Below are 18,465 nucleotides of genomic sequence, written 5' to 3'. Positions count from 1 at the left end.
TGGAACCCAGCAGTGTGTACCCCTGTAACCACGAGCCACAATGACCTGGTGGGCTCTATTGCAGTAAACCACGGCCAGTACAGCATCACAAATTGTACTATTACATGAGAGATGACATGAATTCTAATATATGCCGACCAGGGGACCCTTAACACAGCTCTGAACTGGGCTGGTCCATTTATATGTAAGGTTTTTTTTTTCAATAAATACAGTACAGTACTATAAATGTATTTCCTCCTCATGATTCCTTAATAACATTTTATTTACTCTAGCTTACTTTCTTCTAAGACTATTATGATGATATTAATATTAGGCATATTATTATTAAAGTATTACTACTTTGCCGTAAGAGTGTCTATTAACACAGAAACAGCGCTAACTGACGGCGCTGCCAGTAAGGCTTCTGGCCAACAGAAAGCCCCCACAGTCACGTCCCGGGGAGCCAGAAGCTACACCGACTTTCAACCACGTTGAGGCCAACACCCCAAACCTCCCATTGCTGAAGGGTCAGCTGTATCAAAAAAAAAAAAGCATTTGACAAGTTTTAACGCCTAATCCTGATTAAAAGACAGGAACAATTTCCTAAAAGGGTAAAATAGAAGAAAACTCCCTGAACTTGATAATTACTGGCAAAATATTAAAAGCATTCATCAAAGTCAAATAAAGCTGAGGATGAACTAGTCCGACAACTGACTATTGTGCTGAGGGGTCCGGCCAAGGTACAAACACAGGGAAAATACGTAAGATCAAAATGTTGGGAAAGTAAAGATAAAAACAGCATTACTTATAATGAACTTTCATCTGGAAAACAAGAAAATTAACTGAGAAATAACAACTGCCAGTATAAATAATTATCAACCTGGTGTGATATAAAATAAACGCTTAAAATTTAATAACTTTCCTACAGAACTACAATAACCAGACTTCACCAGAAATGGGAGATAAAATCCCATTCAAAGGAACAAATGCTATAAACTAGCAGGAATAAATGGGGGCGCAGGGGAGGGAGATACAAAAGCAACAAAGCCAATGTGGAAAAACCTTCCCAAAGGACATCAGAACACCGAACGACCCCCACACGTACAAAATTAAACCCAACACATCATGGATGGAAAAATTCAGTATCATAAAAATGTTAATTCTTTCTAAATAGGATTTAAAGAAATCCCAATCACAGTCCCATGACAGTCTTTTTCCTCCTCGTTTTAAAAACTAATAATGCCAAGTTCATTTGGGAGAACGGATGTGTAGCAATCACCAAAGGAACTCTTCAAGGAAAAAGGAAAAAGAATAATGAAGAGAACTTAGTACCCTCTAGATATTAAAAGTTTTCAATTTAAATATAGGAATTGAATCAGGGTGGCATGTTAGGAGACAATACCTGTGACACGTTTAACAACAAAAGATGACTACCAAGTGGCTTTTGAGTAACTAAGCACAGAAAACGACGCTCTAGGAAAGAGGAGGGGTGTGAAGAGGCAGTCTGCACCAGGAGGAGGCAGGCCTCATCTGAAAAGAAAAATCATCACACAAGCATCTAGGGAAAAGCAAATAAAATGCTAAGATGTCAAAAACATGATTAATTAATTAATTAAAATAAAATGTTAAGCTGTCTTTTTTTTAACCTTGGCGAACTTGAAAAATAGCAATATTAAATGCTGGCAAAACTATGAGGAAACAGGACCTGTCAGGTAATTGACAGGAATGCAAATTATTACAATATTTTGGGAACATAACCTGGCGAAAAGGATTAAACTATAAAACGAACACTTGATACCTAGAAGTGCAATTCCATGTGTAGGAATCTAGCCTATAAACACACGTGCTCATACTCTGAAAGACTTGATATAAATGTATCCAATGTTTTGTCATAAATACCAAAACAGGAAAATAAAACCTGTGCACATTACTGAATTGATAGTTTTGGACAGGACAATGCTATGAACTACACCACAAGATATTAAAAAGTGTTAATAATAAAGTTGATACGTACTGAGACACAAATATTACCCAGATGTGTGTAACTCTAAGGAAATGGTAGGATCCTATTCACATAAACAACAACACAACTCTGGATCTGAATCTATAAATGTGTGTCTGTGCAATTATCTAGGAGATACTGTTTTCCAATAACTACCTTCCTTGCCATGTCCTCATATATAGGAGGCATTTTTAATTACAAAATACTGTTCACAATTTTTCAAATCAAGTATATTACATGACCAGCTACAGGACATGATTATGTAATTACCTAAGTATTTTGGCCAAAGCGTACATGCAACCCCCCAAACCCGACGCTGCCGGCCATCTGCAGCGCGCTAAACGGAGGTGAGTGGAGCTTACCGATCTCATTTATCACTGTTCGTATTCGGGAGACAAAAGGACCGACTTCACTGGGATTCATTTTGACTCTCTCCTTAAGGTCAGCACCTGCAAAGCATTTTATTTACAAATACAATCCAGTTACAAACAAAGTGTCTCGGCAATGAACTGAAACTTACTTAAGATTCATACGTAACTTGAACATCAACTGAAAGGCCAGCGGGAGGAGGAATAAAGTCTCTCCTACAAGGTACATCCCACCCGTCACCTCGTGTGCGGTCAGAGGGGCTGTCTCCTCGGCTGTCTCAGGACCCCATGCTCTGAGGAGAGACCTACTTCAGATGGTACCTACCACCAGTTACTCTATCAGATACCCAAACCACGAAATGTTCTAAATACTTACCGTTCGTGTAACAGTACAAATAAACCCATTAAACATGAATAACTGGACTTGTGCCCCTCCCCCGCTCTCACAAGGATGCTGGCAGTTTTTACTGTCCCCTTGTTTCTGCCCCATCACTGCAAATGTCACCCCCGTGAAAACAGCGAATCACTGTAAAAATCAGTCTGACTTCATGGATTCCCACCCTGGGGACTAAGGATGTTTCAAAATCACTGGCATGAACATAAGAGCAAAGTGACAATTTCATAATTACGAGCGTATCACAGAATCATAAATTTGGAACAGAAAAAAATAAATGCTTAAGGGGTCACTTACTCTGCGGCTCAACAGAGGCAGTCTTCTTAATGAAATTAAACTCTACGAGAAAAGGAAGGCCCCCATTTAAATGAACAAACACAAAACAAAGTAAAATGACAGCCTGGAAGGGTAACTCAGCTACTGCCGCTCTGTTCATCCCTTACAAAGTAATCGTGCCTGGACGTGGTACCAGTCACCAGCCCAGGCTGGACTTTCTGAGCCCACACACTTCCTGGGGGTGGCAACCGCCATGCACAGAGCACATGCCCTGCAACCCATCAGTCTAGGAACCCTCACACATGCCCGAGGAGACAGGCACAGCAGCGCCGTGCGATGCAACATACACAAAGTGGCAAAAAACTCGGAATTAATCTCAATACCCATCAAAAGGATTTTTAATAAAAGATGTGTTTATACAACAGAATAGTACATGTTCAGCATGAAAATCAAGGCATTAGAGCATCAATATGGATAAATCTAAATGATGAAGAACATTTAATTATGTATAACATACTAATATAGAACATTAATATACTTTATATTTAATGATTGTTTTAATTATTATCATATATTTATAGAAAGATACATAGGATAATAACCATTTGCATAAGTTTTTTTAAAAGAATGCTAGTTAGGGGGCAGCTGGCTGGCCCGGTTGGTGGAGCATGTGACTCTCGATCTTGGGGCCATGACTTCAAGCCCCACATTGGGCGTATAGCTTACTTACATGCATATATATGTACAAAACTTAAAATTAGTAAAGAATGCTACTTTGGGATATAAAATATGCATGGAAAGGATAAATACCAAATTCAGTTGGTGGTGACCTCTGCAGGCAGGGACAGAGCAGTAACTGGCAACAGTCACAGAGGTCCACATTGTATGTGACACCATATTGTTTAAGTTAGGTAGTGAGAACTCAGTATGTCAGTCTTTAAACATTTTTGAATGCCTGATACAGGTTTTCATAATTAACTTTTCCATGAAAAATTAACATTTAGGATCAAAGAAAATTGTTTCCAGGGCCAAAACTCTAGACCACTAGGATGTATTTGTTGAAAGAAAAAAATGTTCAGCTCGCTGCCAAACCGGGAACACGCCATGCTGCCCCGCGCCCGCCGGTGCCACACAGGGGCTGGGGACGGCAGGGGGCTGGGGACAGCAGCGGACCGCGGGTCGCACCGGGGGCGGAGCCGGCGACAGAGGAGAGGGCGCAGATGGCACCCGCGGGGACCCTGCTTGAGAAGGTCCTGAAGGTGCCCAGGGGCTCATCACGGGATCCACCCCGCCCTCCAACCTCAGTGTGGCTACCCCACAGGTGCCCCCCACCTCCCCCAGCGGTGCCCCAGGGGCGCCCACCGGCGCCCGCTTTGACACCCACGGCCAGCCTGAGAGCCTGCGGGCCAAGGCCAGGGTCCGGGGGTCCAGGGGTCCCGCTCCCGTGGGTCCAGGGGTCCCGCTCCCGTGGGGCCCACCCCCACACCGCGTCCCGGCGGCGCCTCCATCTGGGCACTGGTCCAGCCCTACCCGCCCAGCGGTGTGAGAGCCCCTGGGCCTCGGGATCTGTTTCCAGGATAAGTGCCCGTCTCCACGGGGCACTAAACGTTTGTGGCCCGGAGAGCACTTTTCATTTCCACTTTAGAAACGTGCCCTGCAATCGCGAGCGCTCTGTCCCTCCGGACGACAAACTTACTTGCTGGTCTCCAGTTCTGAGGGCTGGCGGGTCTCAGTTCCCTCACTTTGTGACGGCCACTCACCTCCGCGGAGCCTCTGCGCCGCGGCCACCCCGCCGGCCACCCCACCGTGCCTCCCTTCTCCGCTCACAGTCACCGTCTACAGACCATTTCCACTCCTCTCCCTCCCTGAACCTCAGACCTCCTCCCCGGTCCTGATACCGTCTACTAGGAAAGCACAAGTATTCAGAAGGAAAGCTTCGCCCACACCCACCACCAAATCTAAGTGCCAGGATTAAGCCCCCACGCCCTGCCCTCCCCCCTGCTCCCACAGATGAGCCCACCCGGGACGGAGGCCACCCTGTGCGCCAGGCTCCGCCAGCCTGGTCTCCTGGGGCCACTGCTCCAGCAATCACCCGTCTCCTGGCTGGCGTCACCAACACCACCCTCCTTACAGAACCGTTCCGTCAGCTACCCTAACACCTAACACGGCTCATCTTAACAAAGAAAAACTCGTGTAGACTTTCTCTGCCAGCTTTCACGGCATCGCTTATGACGACACCAACTCCTCCAAGAACCCCAGACAAGCACAGTTTGCGGGGACGCAGAAGCAAGCGGGCGGAGTGCACGCTCCTCAACAATGCACAGGCGTGGGGGATGGAGCGCAGGGCCTGCCAAAGAGGGACACTGCAGGCTTTCACTCGGGACCTCTGAAAGTTAAATATGACACAGGGTCAACACAAAGAAAACCATATGAAGACCAACTGCTAAAAAACGAAAGACAAAAAAAAAAAAAAATAGCAGCAGCCAAGAAGAGTAAGACTGACAGCTGCCTTCTCAGCAGAAAGGGAGTGATGTCTCTCCAGAACTACGCATCCAGAAGTCTGAACTAAGCAAACCCGTCCTCCAGACATGACACACACACACAATCTGTCGCCGCAGGCCACTGACAGCAGCCCTGCAGGGACTTCTTCAGGCAGATGATGAGAGTACAGTTTAAGGTCATATTGTGCACACTCCTGGGAGACACGCCTTAGAAGACAAGGACGCAAAATGGCTTAAGTGAAAGGCTAAAAGACGTGCGAACAGGAACGGAGAAGAAACGTGAAGTCATTGTTACAACCCGACAGAACAGGGGCGCCTGGGGGCTCGGTCGGCTAGGCTTCCAACTTCGGCTCAGGTCTCGATCTCGGGGTTCATGACAAGCCCGTGTCAGGCTCTGGGCTGACAGCTCGGAGCCTGGAGCTGCTGCCGATTCTGTGTCTCCCTCTCTCTCTCTGCCCCTCCCCTGCTCATGCTCTGCCTCTCTCTCAGAAATAAATATTTTTTTAAAAACCTGACAAAAGAGACCTCAGGCAAAAAGTACCACTCAAGCTAGAGGGTCACTTTGTAATAATAAACATGATGACCCCCTAAAAGTCACAGGAATTCTAAACTGGCATAAAATAAGACAGCCCCAATGTATGAAGCAAAAATTGATGAGCCAAAAAGAAAACTGACCCGTCTACAATCACAGTGGATTCAGCAAACCCCCATCTAACCAGTAAACCAAGCAAGCAAATACTTTCCTCATTAAACATCTGTACCAAGAAATAGGCAATTAAAAAAGAATTAATCCGTAAAGTAGAAGAAACAGTAAAAACTGGAACAAAAAAATGTTTTTAATACTTATTCACTTTGAGAGAGAGAGAGAGAACAGGTGCACACAAGCACGAGTTGGGGAGGGACAGAGAGAAAAGGAGAGAGGGAATCCAAAGCAGACCCCACGCCGTCAGCACCGAGCTGGACACGGGGTCTATCCCATGAACCATCGGACCATGACCTGAGCTGAAATCAAGAGTCAGACGCTTCATCGACTGAGCCACCTAGGCCACCCTGGAGCAAAACATTTTTTAAAAGATAGAAAACAAATGTGCAGGAGAAAAATATCAAAGAAACTGCTCACTTGAAAAAATAACACAAAAACCTGAAACAAATGATAGGCCTTTTAACAAGACTGATCATCATGGGAGGCGCCTGGGGGGCTCAGGCGGTTAAGTGTCTGACTTCATTCAGCTCAGGTCATGATCTCCCAGTTTGTGAGTTCAGGCCCTACGTCGGGCTCTGTGCTGACAGCTCGGAGCCTGGAGCCTGCTTCAGATTCTGTGTCTCCCTCTCTCTCTCTGCCCTTCCCCTGCTCTCTCTCTCTCTCTCTCAAAAATAAATAACAGCAAAAAGCTTTAAAAAAAAAAAAAAAGACTGCTCATGGAAAAATCCAAGAAGGCAGAAATCCCAACAGCAAAAATGAAAAGGAGAATACTACCAAGGATTTACAGACATTAAAACAGTAAGAGTATCAATAACAACGCTGGCCCAATACATTCAAAGAGGTATATGAAATGGACAAAGTCTTACTTAAAACTTGCCTACAGAGAAACTGCACGCCCCGGCGGCACCAACAGAATATTCTTCCAAATGTAATGAAAATAACCCGGCGCCAGGCTGGCTCATTCCGTGCGGCGTGCAACTCTCGATCTCAAGGCTGTGAGTCTGAGCCCCACACTGGGCGAAGCGATTACTTTAAAAAAGCAAAAACCTTAATAAAAAAATTTAACACCAATCCCACACTTACATGGAGAATTGCAAAACAAACACTCAATGAGAATATTATAAATAAAAAACATGACAGGCTAAGCTTTCTCAGAGCCTCAAAAAATCCTAAACAAAATATTATAAATCATACCTAGTAGTAACATAAATAAAATACAATGTGTCAAGACCCCGTTACATTCAGTCCAAGATTGAAGACTGGTTTAATGTTAAGTGTTTCATTTTTTTTTAATTAATAGCATAAAAGTGAAAATTACATAAACTTTCAGCAGGTGCAGAATTCAACACTCATTCTTTCACCTCTTGAGGTAGAATTTACATAACATAAAATTCAGTCATTTAAGTATACACCTCAATAATTTTTATTAAATTCACAGAGCTGCACAGCCGTCTAACTTCAGAACATTCCCATCGGCATAAGAAGACCCTCACACTCAGGCCGGCACACTCCCTGACCCCTCCATCCCCAGGCAACCACTATTTTCCTAAAACTTTGCCTAAAACATTTCATGTGAATCAACTCGTACGCTACATGCTCTTCTGTGTCCTTCTTCAACGTGCAAGCGTATGTTTTTCAGGTTTTCCCAGGTTATAAGAATGACTCAGTACTGTTTTTCTTTTTATTACCGAATAGCATCCCATCGTAGACACAGAGAAAATGGTTGTTTATCCGGTCATCAGGGGTGGACACAGAGGTCTTTCTACTCTTCGGCTGTTATGGAAAACACTCCATAAGCATTCACATACAAGTTTTCATGCATGGAAATGTTTTTATTGGTCTTGGGTAGACACGTAGGAGTGGAAACGCTCCATACTGTAAATTTCTACTTAACTTAAAAAAAGTAGCGTTACAGTTTTCCACAGTGGCTGCAACACCTCTCACCTTCCTGCCAGCAATGCCCAGGGGTCCGTGCTGCCCTTCCCCGGTCACCAACACCAGCGTGTTCTTCTTTAGAGCATTTTAGTGGGTGTGAAACAGTACCAATTACAGTTTTAAATTTGCATTTCCCTAATGACTAATAAGGTTAAGTATCTTTTCATGTGCTTATTAGCCATTCATACAGTAGGTCCTTGGTGAAAGGTCATTTCAAATCTTTTTATTTTTTTTACTGGATAATTTGTTCTCTTCTTATTGAGTTGTATAATACCTTAGATACGAGTCCTTTCTCAGAAATATGATTTACAGGGGCGCCTGGGTGGCTCAGTCAGTTAAACGTCCGACTCTTGATCTCAGCTCAGGTCATGAACTCACGGCTGTGGGTTCGAGCCCTGCACTGGGAGCCTGCTCGGAATTCTCTCTCTGCTTCTGCCCCTCCACCCAGCTGTCTCGCTCAAAATAAATAAATATTAAAAAAAACAAATATGATTAAACAAGTATTTTCTTCCCCATCTGTGGCTTGTCTTTTCATTTTCTTGATTTTTTTTTGAAGTTTTAATTTTAATGAAGTTCAATTTCTCAACTTTTTCATCACGCGTGCTTTTGGTGGCATATCTAGTCAACAGTCATTCTTAATTAAAAGTTCATAGCAAACTAAGAAGAAAAGAAAATCTTTTTTAATCTGATAAAGAATAATTATAAAATTTCTGTAACTAACATAACCTTTAAAGGTGAATTACTGTAAGCTTCCTCCCAGAGATCAACGATGAATCAAGGGTGTCCTTTCTCACGTCTAAAGACAGTCACAGATGCACCAGTCAGTATAATTAGAAAATTTTCCAATTACAGATCATAAGGGAAGAAATAAAACTGTCATTAATAGCAGATGGCTCAACTATTCATGAAGAATACCTAAAAGAATTCAGAAATCATGGAAACAAGAGAATTTAGTAAGGTTGCCAAATACAAGTTCAACATACAAAACTCAACCGTCTTTTTATACACTCATGAAAGAAATTTGTGAAATTTTAAAAAGACACCATTTATGAGAACTTTCAAAAATCAAGGAGCCAGGGAATACATCTAATAAAAGATGTAGAAGATCTTGACACAACAAAACTAGAAAGTTCTCCCAAGATAAATTAGAAAACTAAATAAATGGAGGAATATATCATGTCCGTGGGCTAGAGGACCTCGTACTAAAAGATGTAAATTCTCTCCAAATTAAGAGTCAATGAAGTTCCAATCAAAATCCCCATGTTTCTGGAAAATGACAAGCAGAAAATGCAAAGGGCCCGTAACGAAAGATACTCCTGAGAAAACGGAGGATTTGTACTAAAGCAGAAAGATGTTATTATAAAGCTATTATAATCAAGAAGATGTGACACTATTTTAAAAAAATGTGATGCTGCCTCAAACATGGAGAAAAAGACCCACTGAACAAACAGCAGGTCCAAAAATGACCCGCTTGGCGTATGACAAAGATGTCGCTTCAGGAGTGAGGACCAGATGGACTTTCTGATGAGCGAGGCTGGGGTGTTATACAGCCTACGTGTGAAAGGAAAGCAATCAAACTTCTAAATGAAACTAAAAACACCTCAGGGCACCTGGATGGCTCAGTCTATTAAGCGTCCAACTCCGGATTTTGGCTCAGGTCATGGATCTCACAGTTCATGAGTTCGAGCCCCACATAGGGCTTTATGCTGGCAGTCCTCTCCCCAGCTCTCTCTCTCTTTCAAATTAAATAAATAAATTTTAAAACGTTTTTAATAATAAACTAATTTTAAAAATAAAAATATCTTCAAGACTTTGATATACACACAATTTTTTAAAGACTCCTCCAAAGACTCAGGAAAACAATGGACTTCAATAAAATTAAAAACTTCTCAGGGCGCCTGGGTGGCTCAGTCAGTTAAGCATCTGACTTTGGCTCAGGTCATGATCGCACAGTCTGTGGGTTCGAGCCCCGTGTCGGGTTCTGTGCGGACAGCTCAGTCTGGAGCCTGCTTCAGATTCTGCGTCTCCCTCCTACTCTGCCCCTCCCCGCCTCTCTCCCTCTCTCTCCCTCTCCCTCTGGGTCTCCCTCTCTCTCTCTCAAAAACAAAACATTAAAAAAAAAACTTCTGTCCATCAAAAGACATCATTCAGAGAATACTGCACGGGAAAAAGTGAAACACAAGTCCTCCACCTATAAAGCACTAAATGTCAGAAAGGAAAAAAATAACCCAAGAACAAAAAGCCGAAGACCCAGATACCTCACAAAAGAGGACATCCAACTGGCTAATGAGGAGACGGAAAAGAACACGACACGATTAACTGTCTGGAAAACACCAATTAAGAACACAGGTATCTTCATAAGCAGCGCACAGCTGAAGTGCTGGTGAAGGCAGAGAGCACGGGGAGCTCTGACTGAACGCTGCTGGGAGCAACACCCGGCAAAAACCACTTTAGAAACCGCCAGCGCAGAGGCGCACCCCCACCGAGACGCAGGCCGCACGACAGAGCCGGTCAGGGCAGCTCAGCCCCGAGCAGCAGGACGCACCGCCACAAGGCGCAGGGCTGGGCTCCCCGGATGGACAGCACACACACCAAATCCCAGCAGCACGCCCAGCGAAGTGGACCTCAAGAGAATCCCAGCTACAGAGAGCGGGACCGACAGTGAGCGGGACCGACAGTGAGCGGGACCAGGAGTCGGCGATGAGACCCAGAACAGCCCCAGTATGACAGGGTGGGACTCGGCTAAGGGACTGGCAGGACGGTGACATCCATTTCCTACATCAGGGGGTGAGCGCCCAGGCCGGTGCACGGCACAGATCTGTATGACACGCCTGCGATGTGTGCAGTTTTCTATACATATATTCTAATTCAGTCAAAAGGTTTAAGAAAAATTCCCAACTCCACATGCTCTGCCCGCACCAGCTCCCACCAATTTCTCTCCTCTTCGTCAAAGCCAAACCCTGCGAAAGGGCTGCCCTGTGGGTCTCCCGGCCTCTCCTCTTACACTAGGTCTTTTAAGCAAGGGAGACAAAAAGACAGTAAAAAAAAAAAAAAAAAATTAACATAATAAATCACCAACAAAGGAAGTGGTAAATGTCTTAGGTGAAAAGAAGAACAGGAAACTGTGGACCTAATGAGCGTGTGGACCATGTTTACAGTATTAAATAGTGTGACCATACCTGTTACTAACTATAATAAATCAGTAACATCTGCTTTTCATGTCACTGACAATGCAGTCTTTGGTTCTGAGTTGCATAGTTTTAATCATATTATACTGCTACTGCAGTTTCCACTCTATTGCAAACTTTCCATCTAAATATATAGATATATAATATACTGAGTAGACGATGCTTGAAGTTAATGCATTATTCAACAAACTTGAGAAAACACCTGTTTACTTAAATACTATACACTAAGATGGCCCTCTCCTAAAATTTCTGGGCTTACTGTTTTATATAAAGCTTGTCTTTTAAATACGCTTTAAGATTAGCACGTATTAATTTCTCCTTGTATGTCTGCAGTGGACTGGCCCCGGGGGCCTTTAGAAAAGTTATGAGGAACAGCAGCATTCTTGTTGAACACTGTAGGATGTTCGGCTTCCTTGGCCCTCAATAGCCAAAGGACAGTAAGGCCCCTCTGTCCCTGTGACAACCACAAACCTCCCTCGGAACTCCAACATGCTCCCCACCGAGCGTCACCGTCCCCCTTGAGCGCTGACGCTCTAATTAAGCCAATGGTCTTCAACCGGCTTTGTTCCCAGCACAGCCAAAACGAGCGAGAGCTTTGGTCACGGAGGTTTAAGCGGCGGCAAAGGCTGCGGGGCGCGTGTCAGCCCCGGCGACCTAGAGGACAGACGGGGTCCCTGCCAGTGCGTCCCAGGGATCGGGGTCCCGGACACATCGCCCGGCTGACACAGCCAGCCAGATCCTGGCTCTACTCTAAGACACAGCGCCTCATTTCTCTGTGACCGGCGTCTGCTCCACTTCCCTGTGACTGAGGGTTTATGTGGGAAACACTTTTACTGGTTACTGTCACGTCTCTTTGCAAGAGAATACGAATATTGGTTGAATTATATTTTAGAACAATCTGTCTTTTTACATACATTTTTAATTACTTGTGTGTTTGTATATGCAAGGGGGGAGGAGCAGAGGAGAAACATAAGCAGGCTTCACGCCCAGCACAAAGCCCAACACTGACAACCGTGAGATCATGACTCAAGTCAAAATCAAGAGCCGGACGCTAAACGGACTGAGCCATCCAGGGGCCCCTCATGTTTTTAAAAACCTCTTTTTTGGTAATTCAGAAGCCTTCTCTGGAGCAAGACAGCGGGGTAAGATCACCACTGACTTGGGAAACGCAAGAGCAAGCAGGAAAGGGAAGATGGTGCAGAGTGACTCTAAGCCACAGAGCGGCCTGAGCCGTTACGCGCACGAGCACCCACGCACCTAACCTGTGCACCAGCGAGACCCACCGAAATGCCCCCTCGGCATGGCGGATCACCGTGTGACGTCACGCTCCTGAGAGCACAGCAGCTGGCCACATGGACCGAGAGGGCCACCTTCCCGCCCCGTCACCCAGGCCCGGCGCTGTCACCCTCGCACGTTCTGCCCACCCAGTGCATAAGAAACGGTAGCTGGGTGCTGCCCTCTCCTCCACGGTCAAAGACGCAATGCATCACGGTGTGCACAGCGTGACTGTGCCACGGTCGAAGCGGACATCTCTGCATCAGCCTCGCGTGCACACGTGTGCTGTCCATCCAGGCAGCCGGTTGTTCCCGCCCCCGCTCCAGAGGGGCTTCTACTGCCGCCACCCAACCCCACGGTCAGCTCAGCACAACCACAGACCTCCAGGCAGCTCCACCCCCATCCTCGCCTGCACGCAGCACCGGAGGGGCCCAGGCTCCCAGGCTCCCAGGCTCCCGGGGGCTCCCTCTGGGCCAGGACCCAGTCTTCTCTCCCGTTCCTGCACTCCTCCTGGGTGGTGGTGCTCGGTCAAGGTCAGCCTAGCTGCACGTGAGGACCCAGCCAAGGGTCTGGTTTTTTTATTTCCTCAAAGAATGTATATGAGATTGGAACACTCTGTTCCATAAATTTCTGGGTAGAATGTCTTCCTGAGGCACCTGGCCAGGTGTTTTCACTGTTCTGGGATTAGTCAGGTTTTCTACTTCTTAAGTCAGTCCTGGTTAAGTTTTATTTGCAATAATTTATCTATTTCACCTAAAAGTTTCAAATTTATTGGCATCAGTTATTCTTAACATTATCTTGCCAGTTTAACGTCTGTGGGGTGTACACCCGGGGCCTCTTTTTTTATTCAAAGCATTGTTTGTTCCTCAGCCTTGACTCCGTCTGGCCAGAAGTCTGACCCTCTGAGTTTCCACAGAGCCGGCTTCGGGCTTCATCAGCCTCACCGCTCACTCTGTGTTTTCTGTGTCGTAAGTTTATGCTCATCTTCAGCTCCTTCCTGGCCCTCACTTTTCTTCCGAGTGCAGTGTCCATTTACCATCCAAAACCCAAAACTCCCCTCTCCCCAGCACCCCAGGCTCTCCGGCTTACCGGAGGCCCCCCCCGCAGGAGCGGGCTGGGCCCCCTCACATCAGGCCCACCACGTAAGAGCTCCATCTCCAGAAGGCTCACGGGCCCCTCACATACTTCCAACTGTCGGCACATTGTGATGAACTATTATGGAAGAGCTTCTTGAAAATCTGTTAATTTCTTTACTTCCAGAAGTTTTCGGTCGAGTGTCCTCTTCACTCTTTCTCCTTGGGTAGCACTGCCCCTTCTTGGTGCTATTTAAGCCACCTTCGTGCTGAGGGCTTCTCCCGGCCTGGCCTCTCCCTGGGCCTTCAGCCTTCCGCACACAACCGTCCAACGGAGGCCTTCACGTGGATTTCCAACCGGCCTCTCCAGGTTCACGGATCCAAGACAGAAATCCTGATTTCTCTCCAACCACTGCTGCCCAGAACCTGCCCCCTCCCCCAGGCCTCCCAACCTCCACTGTCCTAACAGCTGGGCAACAACCTAGGAGGCCCTGCTGATTTCTCTTGCTCCCTTACACACACCCAACCCATCAGCAGTTCTGGCGGTCTTGCCTTCAGAATGTAGCCCCAAATTCTGAATGTGCTCCCAGGGAACCCCAGAGTACCGCGCCCTGGGCCCCCTGACCCTGTTACGTGAAAGCCCACGCTCTTCAGGACTGGGGGTCGTCACAGGGGTGGGACTTTGAGGGTTATGTTTGGCTTTCTGTGGGTCCTGAGGAGGCAGAACTGTGGAGACTGGCCACGGGCACGACCTTAGGAAGCAGGGCGTCCACACAGGCAGGCAGAGGAAGAGCTGTTTGCCAAAGAATGAGAAGCAGTTGATACACTATTAACTGGGGAAGCACAAAGAATATGTATGGAATGCTCTTTGCTAAGAAAGAACGGAAATGGGTACATAAGCACGTCCTTAATTTTGCAAAAGAGAAACACGGCGGATAAACTAGGAACTAATGAGAGTCATTAACGCCCACAAGAGTGGAGGCAGGTGGAAGGGGCCAGAGGGAGGAAGTGGCCAGCGACACTCCGGTGCACAGTTCTGACTCCCGAAACCATGCTGGTATTTCACGGATGTAAAGTAAAATACACAAGAGGTAACCTAACTTTATTCCATATGAGTAAAGCATTAATTACACTGAACAAGAAATAACACAAATAACCTTCAACAGTGTTTTTACTCTATATCCTGAGTCTAAAGACATAAATACTCTACATCTTAAACTCTAGCTAGAAAGTGTGCTTATCACAGTGGTATCAATCTAGCAGTTGTGAAACTAATGCCTGCATATTACAGAACTGAGCAAGTGAATACACACACTGCAGATAATGTAAGTGGAGAGGGGAGATGACCGTGACCTCGACGGTGATAACAGGAAATGGGTGAGCAGCATGGTCTCACGGCGTCCAACACAGAAGTACAAACACTGAGAGGAGTGTATGTACAGGTACCGCGATGGCATTTATCTGTCTACATATCTTAGCTTTATCCAGCAAAAGAACCTTGAAACAAAGATCCCAAGGGACACTGAACACAGCACCTAGATCTTGGTGCTTTAACACCATTCCCCACCAAAGGGAACTGAAAACCTCCCGCTCCGTGATGGAGTAAGTGATACTGGACTAGCCCTTTAAATATATGAAACTTCTCTCAGATGCTGCTGAGTAAGTAGGGACAGACCTGATGGGAGCCCACTGACCTCTCCAGCGTTCTCTCTAAGGGCGCTGTGCAGGATGGGGTGCAAGGCCCTGGGGCCCGAACAGAGCAAGCAGATTAGTCTGGCTGACAGGTGGAGACGGGGGTTCAGGCGGGCTGGGTGGCTGGAATTTATAGAACAGGAAACCAGACGGGAGAGGGTCACTCAGAGAAAGAGCTCCAGTAATCCGCACAGGGTCCCCATTCCCAGGCAATTAACAAAGAAAGAACACCAACAGAGTGGACAATTCCTGGTGTCCATGTTCAACAGAAGGAACTGGAAAATGCACAGAACACGTGGGCACCCGGTAAAGACATCAGAAGTTTTCAAAAGAAGCCCCGAGTGGGTCAGGCAGATCTTCCGGGACAGCGGTCATCTGCTGGAACAAAACAAGAGCTAAGAAAAACACCAAGCGGGGTGAGCCTACCGGTTGCAAACGCAAGCCAATCCCAGATACTTCATATAATTCAAGAGAAGAAAAGCACCGAAAGTTTATAGTCAGGAAGAGCTGACAACTGAGAGTATATATGATAGGATCGTACATGTTTTAATGAATACTTCATATTGGTATTTAACGTATTAATCGTGTTACCTTTTTATTTTACAGAACGTGAAAAGACTGGCTACTTCCACCTCTCAGCCCTGATTGTGCCCTGAACACCTTAAGTTACTCAGACGGAAATTCTGATCATGGGGTTTCCAGAGGCCTAAACCTCAGGACCCTGACTGGCCGTGGCCGGGGGACAGCGCTCACGCACGTGCCAGCACCGCAGCGGCACACGGCACCTGGGCGGGTGTGCGGCACTCTCTGCAGGGTCGCCCACCAACCACGCAAGAGAAAAGGGCACTTTCATGGCCTCCACGGGCCAGGCACCCGAGTCTTCCTGTGGAGCGCAGGGGACCTCAGCCCGCTTCTCTAGTCGCAGGTGAGGGGCCAGGGCCCAGGGAACAGACAGGGACCGGCAAAGATGAGAAAGAAATCAAGTCTGGACCAGGGGGAAGCTCACTACAGCCTGCAGACGGGTCTGCGCCGGGTGTGTCTATGGCCCTCCGGCTAAAATTCCTCATTCCTTTTTACTAAAGCTTTCTAAAAATTATCATGTATTTCTGTGTGTATGTATGCGTGTATATACGTGTGTGTGTACATGCATACATACACATGACAAAGACTGTAAGAGGCCCAGGAGGCCTAATATCCAGCCCTTTGCCGGAAAAGTCTGCTGAACCCCAGTGTAGACAAAGTCAGTTCCCAAGGGAACCGGCCCCCGCAGAAAGCAAGGTAAGCTGCTAGATGCAGCAGCCGGCAACTAAACATCCCCCGGGTTCTAAGTCTTTAAGCTCTGCCGTCCAACAGCTGGAGCCGCAGGGGACCTGAGCCCGGTCACAGGCTGAACTGCCCCGCACTCTCCAGTGCCCTCGTCCGCACCAAGGCGGCGGGACCTCACTGGGCGGCCCCGCGAGGGGGCCCCAGGGCCAGCGGCCGGCCAGCCTCCTCTGCAGGGGCCCATTCTCCCCTCGCCCCAAGAGGCTCTGCTCCTCTGAGACACGCCTGCAGTTTAGAAAGGTCAGCTTAGTAACAGGACTTGAACGAGTCACCGTCCTTCCCCACAAGCCACCTACACACGTACCGTATCAAAATATAAGCTCCCGTCACTTAACCGTGACACTCGCCAGTGCTCCTTCCTCAGCAACCAGAGTCTCTCAACTCCTCCTCCCACGGGGCACCTGCTCAGCACCGTCGACGGTCCAGGAGCTGTTCTGATGACGGGCCCTGCCCTAATTCCAGGGAATCGGCGGACCGCAGAAGCGGCCTGATCACAAAATCACGTGGAAAACAATACATTCCGGAACTGAAAAGTGCCAAGAAGCAGCTAAAATAGGAAACGGTGGCGGAGGGTGGGGGGAGGGCGGCCTGCTTGGGCTAAACCGGCCGGAGAACAGCTCCCTGAGGGGACGACCTGGGCGCCCAGGTCCTTCCGAGCTAAGGGAACAGGGGTCCGAAAGGAGGGCTGTCTAGCCGAGGCCAAGGCGGGGTGGCCAAAGGGAGAACGATGGGGGGGGGGGCCAGATGTGTCACCACTGCCAGCGTAGCGGGACCCTTCCTCCAGCTCTGGGACAGAGGGGTGACCTGGAGGCTTCCCCAGCTCCAGAGGCAGTCCGTCCACCATGGCTCGCGGCCCCTTCCCAGCTCCCCTCTCCTCCCAGACTCCGGCCCTCCTGCCTCCCTCGTAGACAGAGCCTGTCTTTATGCTGGGCCCAAAGAAAAAAGGGTTCTCTCCCCAGCTCCCCATCTTCACTGACTCATCTCTGTAACGCCCCTACTGCCACGTGAGGTCAGGCTATTTTTAAGACCCAGGGGCTGGGGCATGGACCGCTTGGGGGGCCGCTATTCAGTCCACCACCCGCTTCACTTCTGAGGAGTATTTCACCCAGGGCGGGGCTGCGTGGGGCCGGGCTACGGTGGGCGGAGTGGACTCGGGGTAAATCAGCACAGAGCTACTCACACACACTTCCTACTTCTTAAAAAGAAATACTATCTATAGAGCCTAAAATATTACGTGGGAAACTTTTTTAATGGAATAAGGTTAGAAATGAATTAGCAACAGCCAAAAATTACTTCTTCAGAAAAACCATGAGTACTCTGAGTCCTTTCTAAATGGCATCTCTGGCATTTTCAAATGAAAAACTTAAAATTAATTACAACATTAAGAGCTTGTATTAGGAAAGAAAAAAGATTTAAAATCAATGAATAAGCTTCTGCCCGAAGAAGCTAGAAAATAAGGAATAAATTAATATCAAAGCAAATGGAAAAAAAAGAAACTCAAAACCAGTTCTTTGAAAAGACCAACAAAATAATAAATGTTTCATCAGAATTTAAGAAAAAGACACAAGTTATCAATATCAAAAGTGAAAGATATCACAATAAGTTCAGTTGATATTACAAAGACAAGGGAATATCATGAACTTTATGCCAGTAAATTTAAAAACTTAGATAAAACAGATAATTAAGACACAAATTTATTCAAACTTAAGAAGAAGTTGATAACTTGAACAGCCCTATGTCTACTAAAGCGATTAAA

General features: G+C 46.8%; 1 protein-coding gene across 3 annotated transcripts in view; it reads right to left on the bottom strand.

Moving 5' to 3' along the window:
* Positions 1-18,465, bottom strand: part of AUH (AU RNA binding methylglutaconyl-CoA hydratase) — a 140,766-nt gene that overhangs the window by 104,374 nt on the left and 17,927 nt on the right. For all 3 annotated transcript variants that reach the window (XM_029919433.1, XM_029919435.1, XM_029919434.1), the window contains one exon: positions 2,344-2,430. In XM_029919433.1, coding sequence (XP_029775293.1) covers positions 2,344-2,430 — 87 coding nt within the window. The remainder of the gene's footprint in view (positions 1-2,343; positions 2,431-18,465) is intronic.

Source organism: Suricata suricatta, chromosome 13 (genome assembly GCF_006229205.1).
Source record: "Suricata suricatta isolate VVHF042 chromosome 13, meerkat_22Aug2017_6uvM2_HiC, whole genome shotgun sequence".
Taxonomy (NCBI): domain Eukaryota; kingdom Metazoa; phylum Chordata; class Mammalia; order Carnivora; family Herpestidae; genus Suricata; species Suricata suricatta.
The sequence above is the reverse complement of the archived record's forward strand: the minus strand, read 5'-3'. Positions and strand labels throughout refer to the sequence as shown.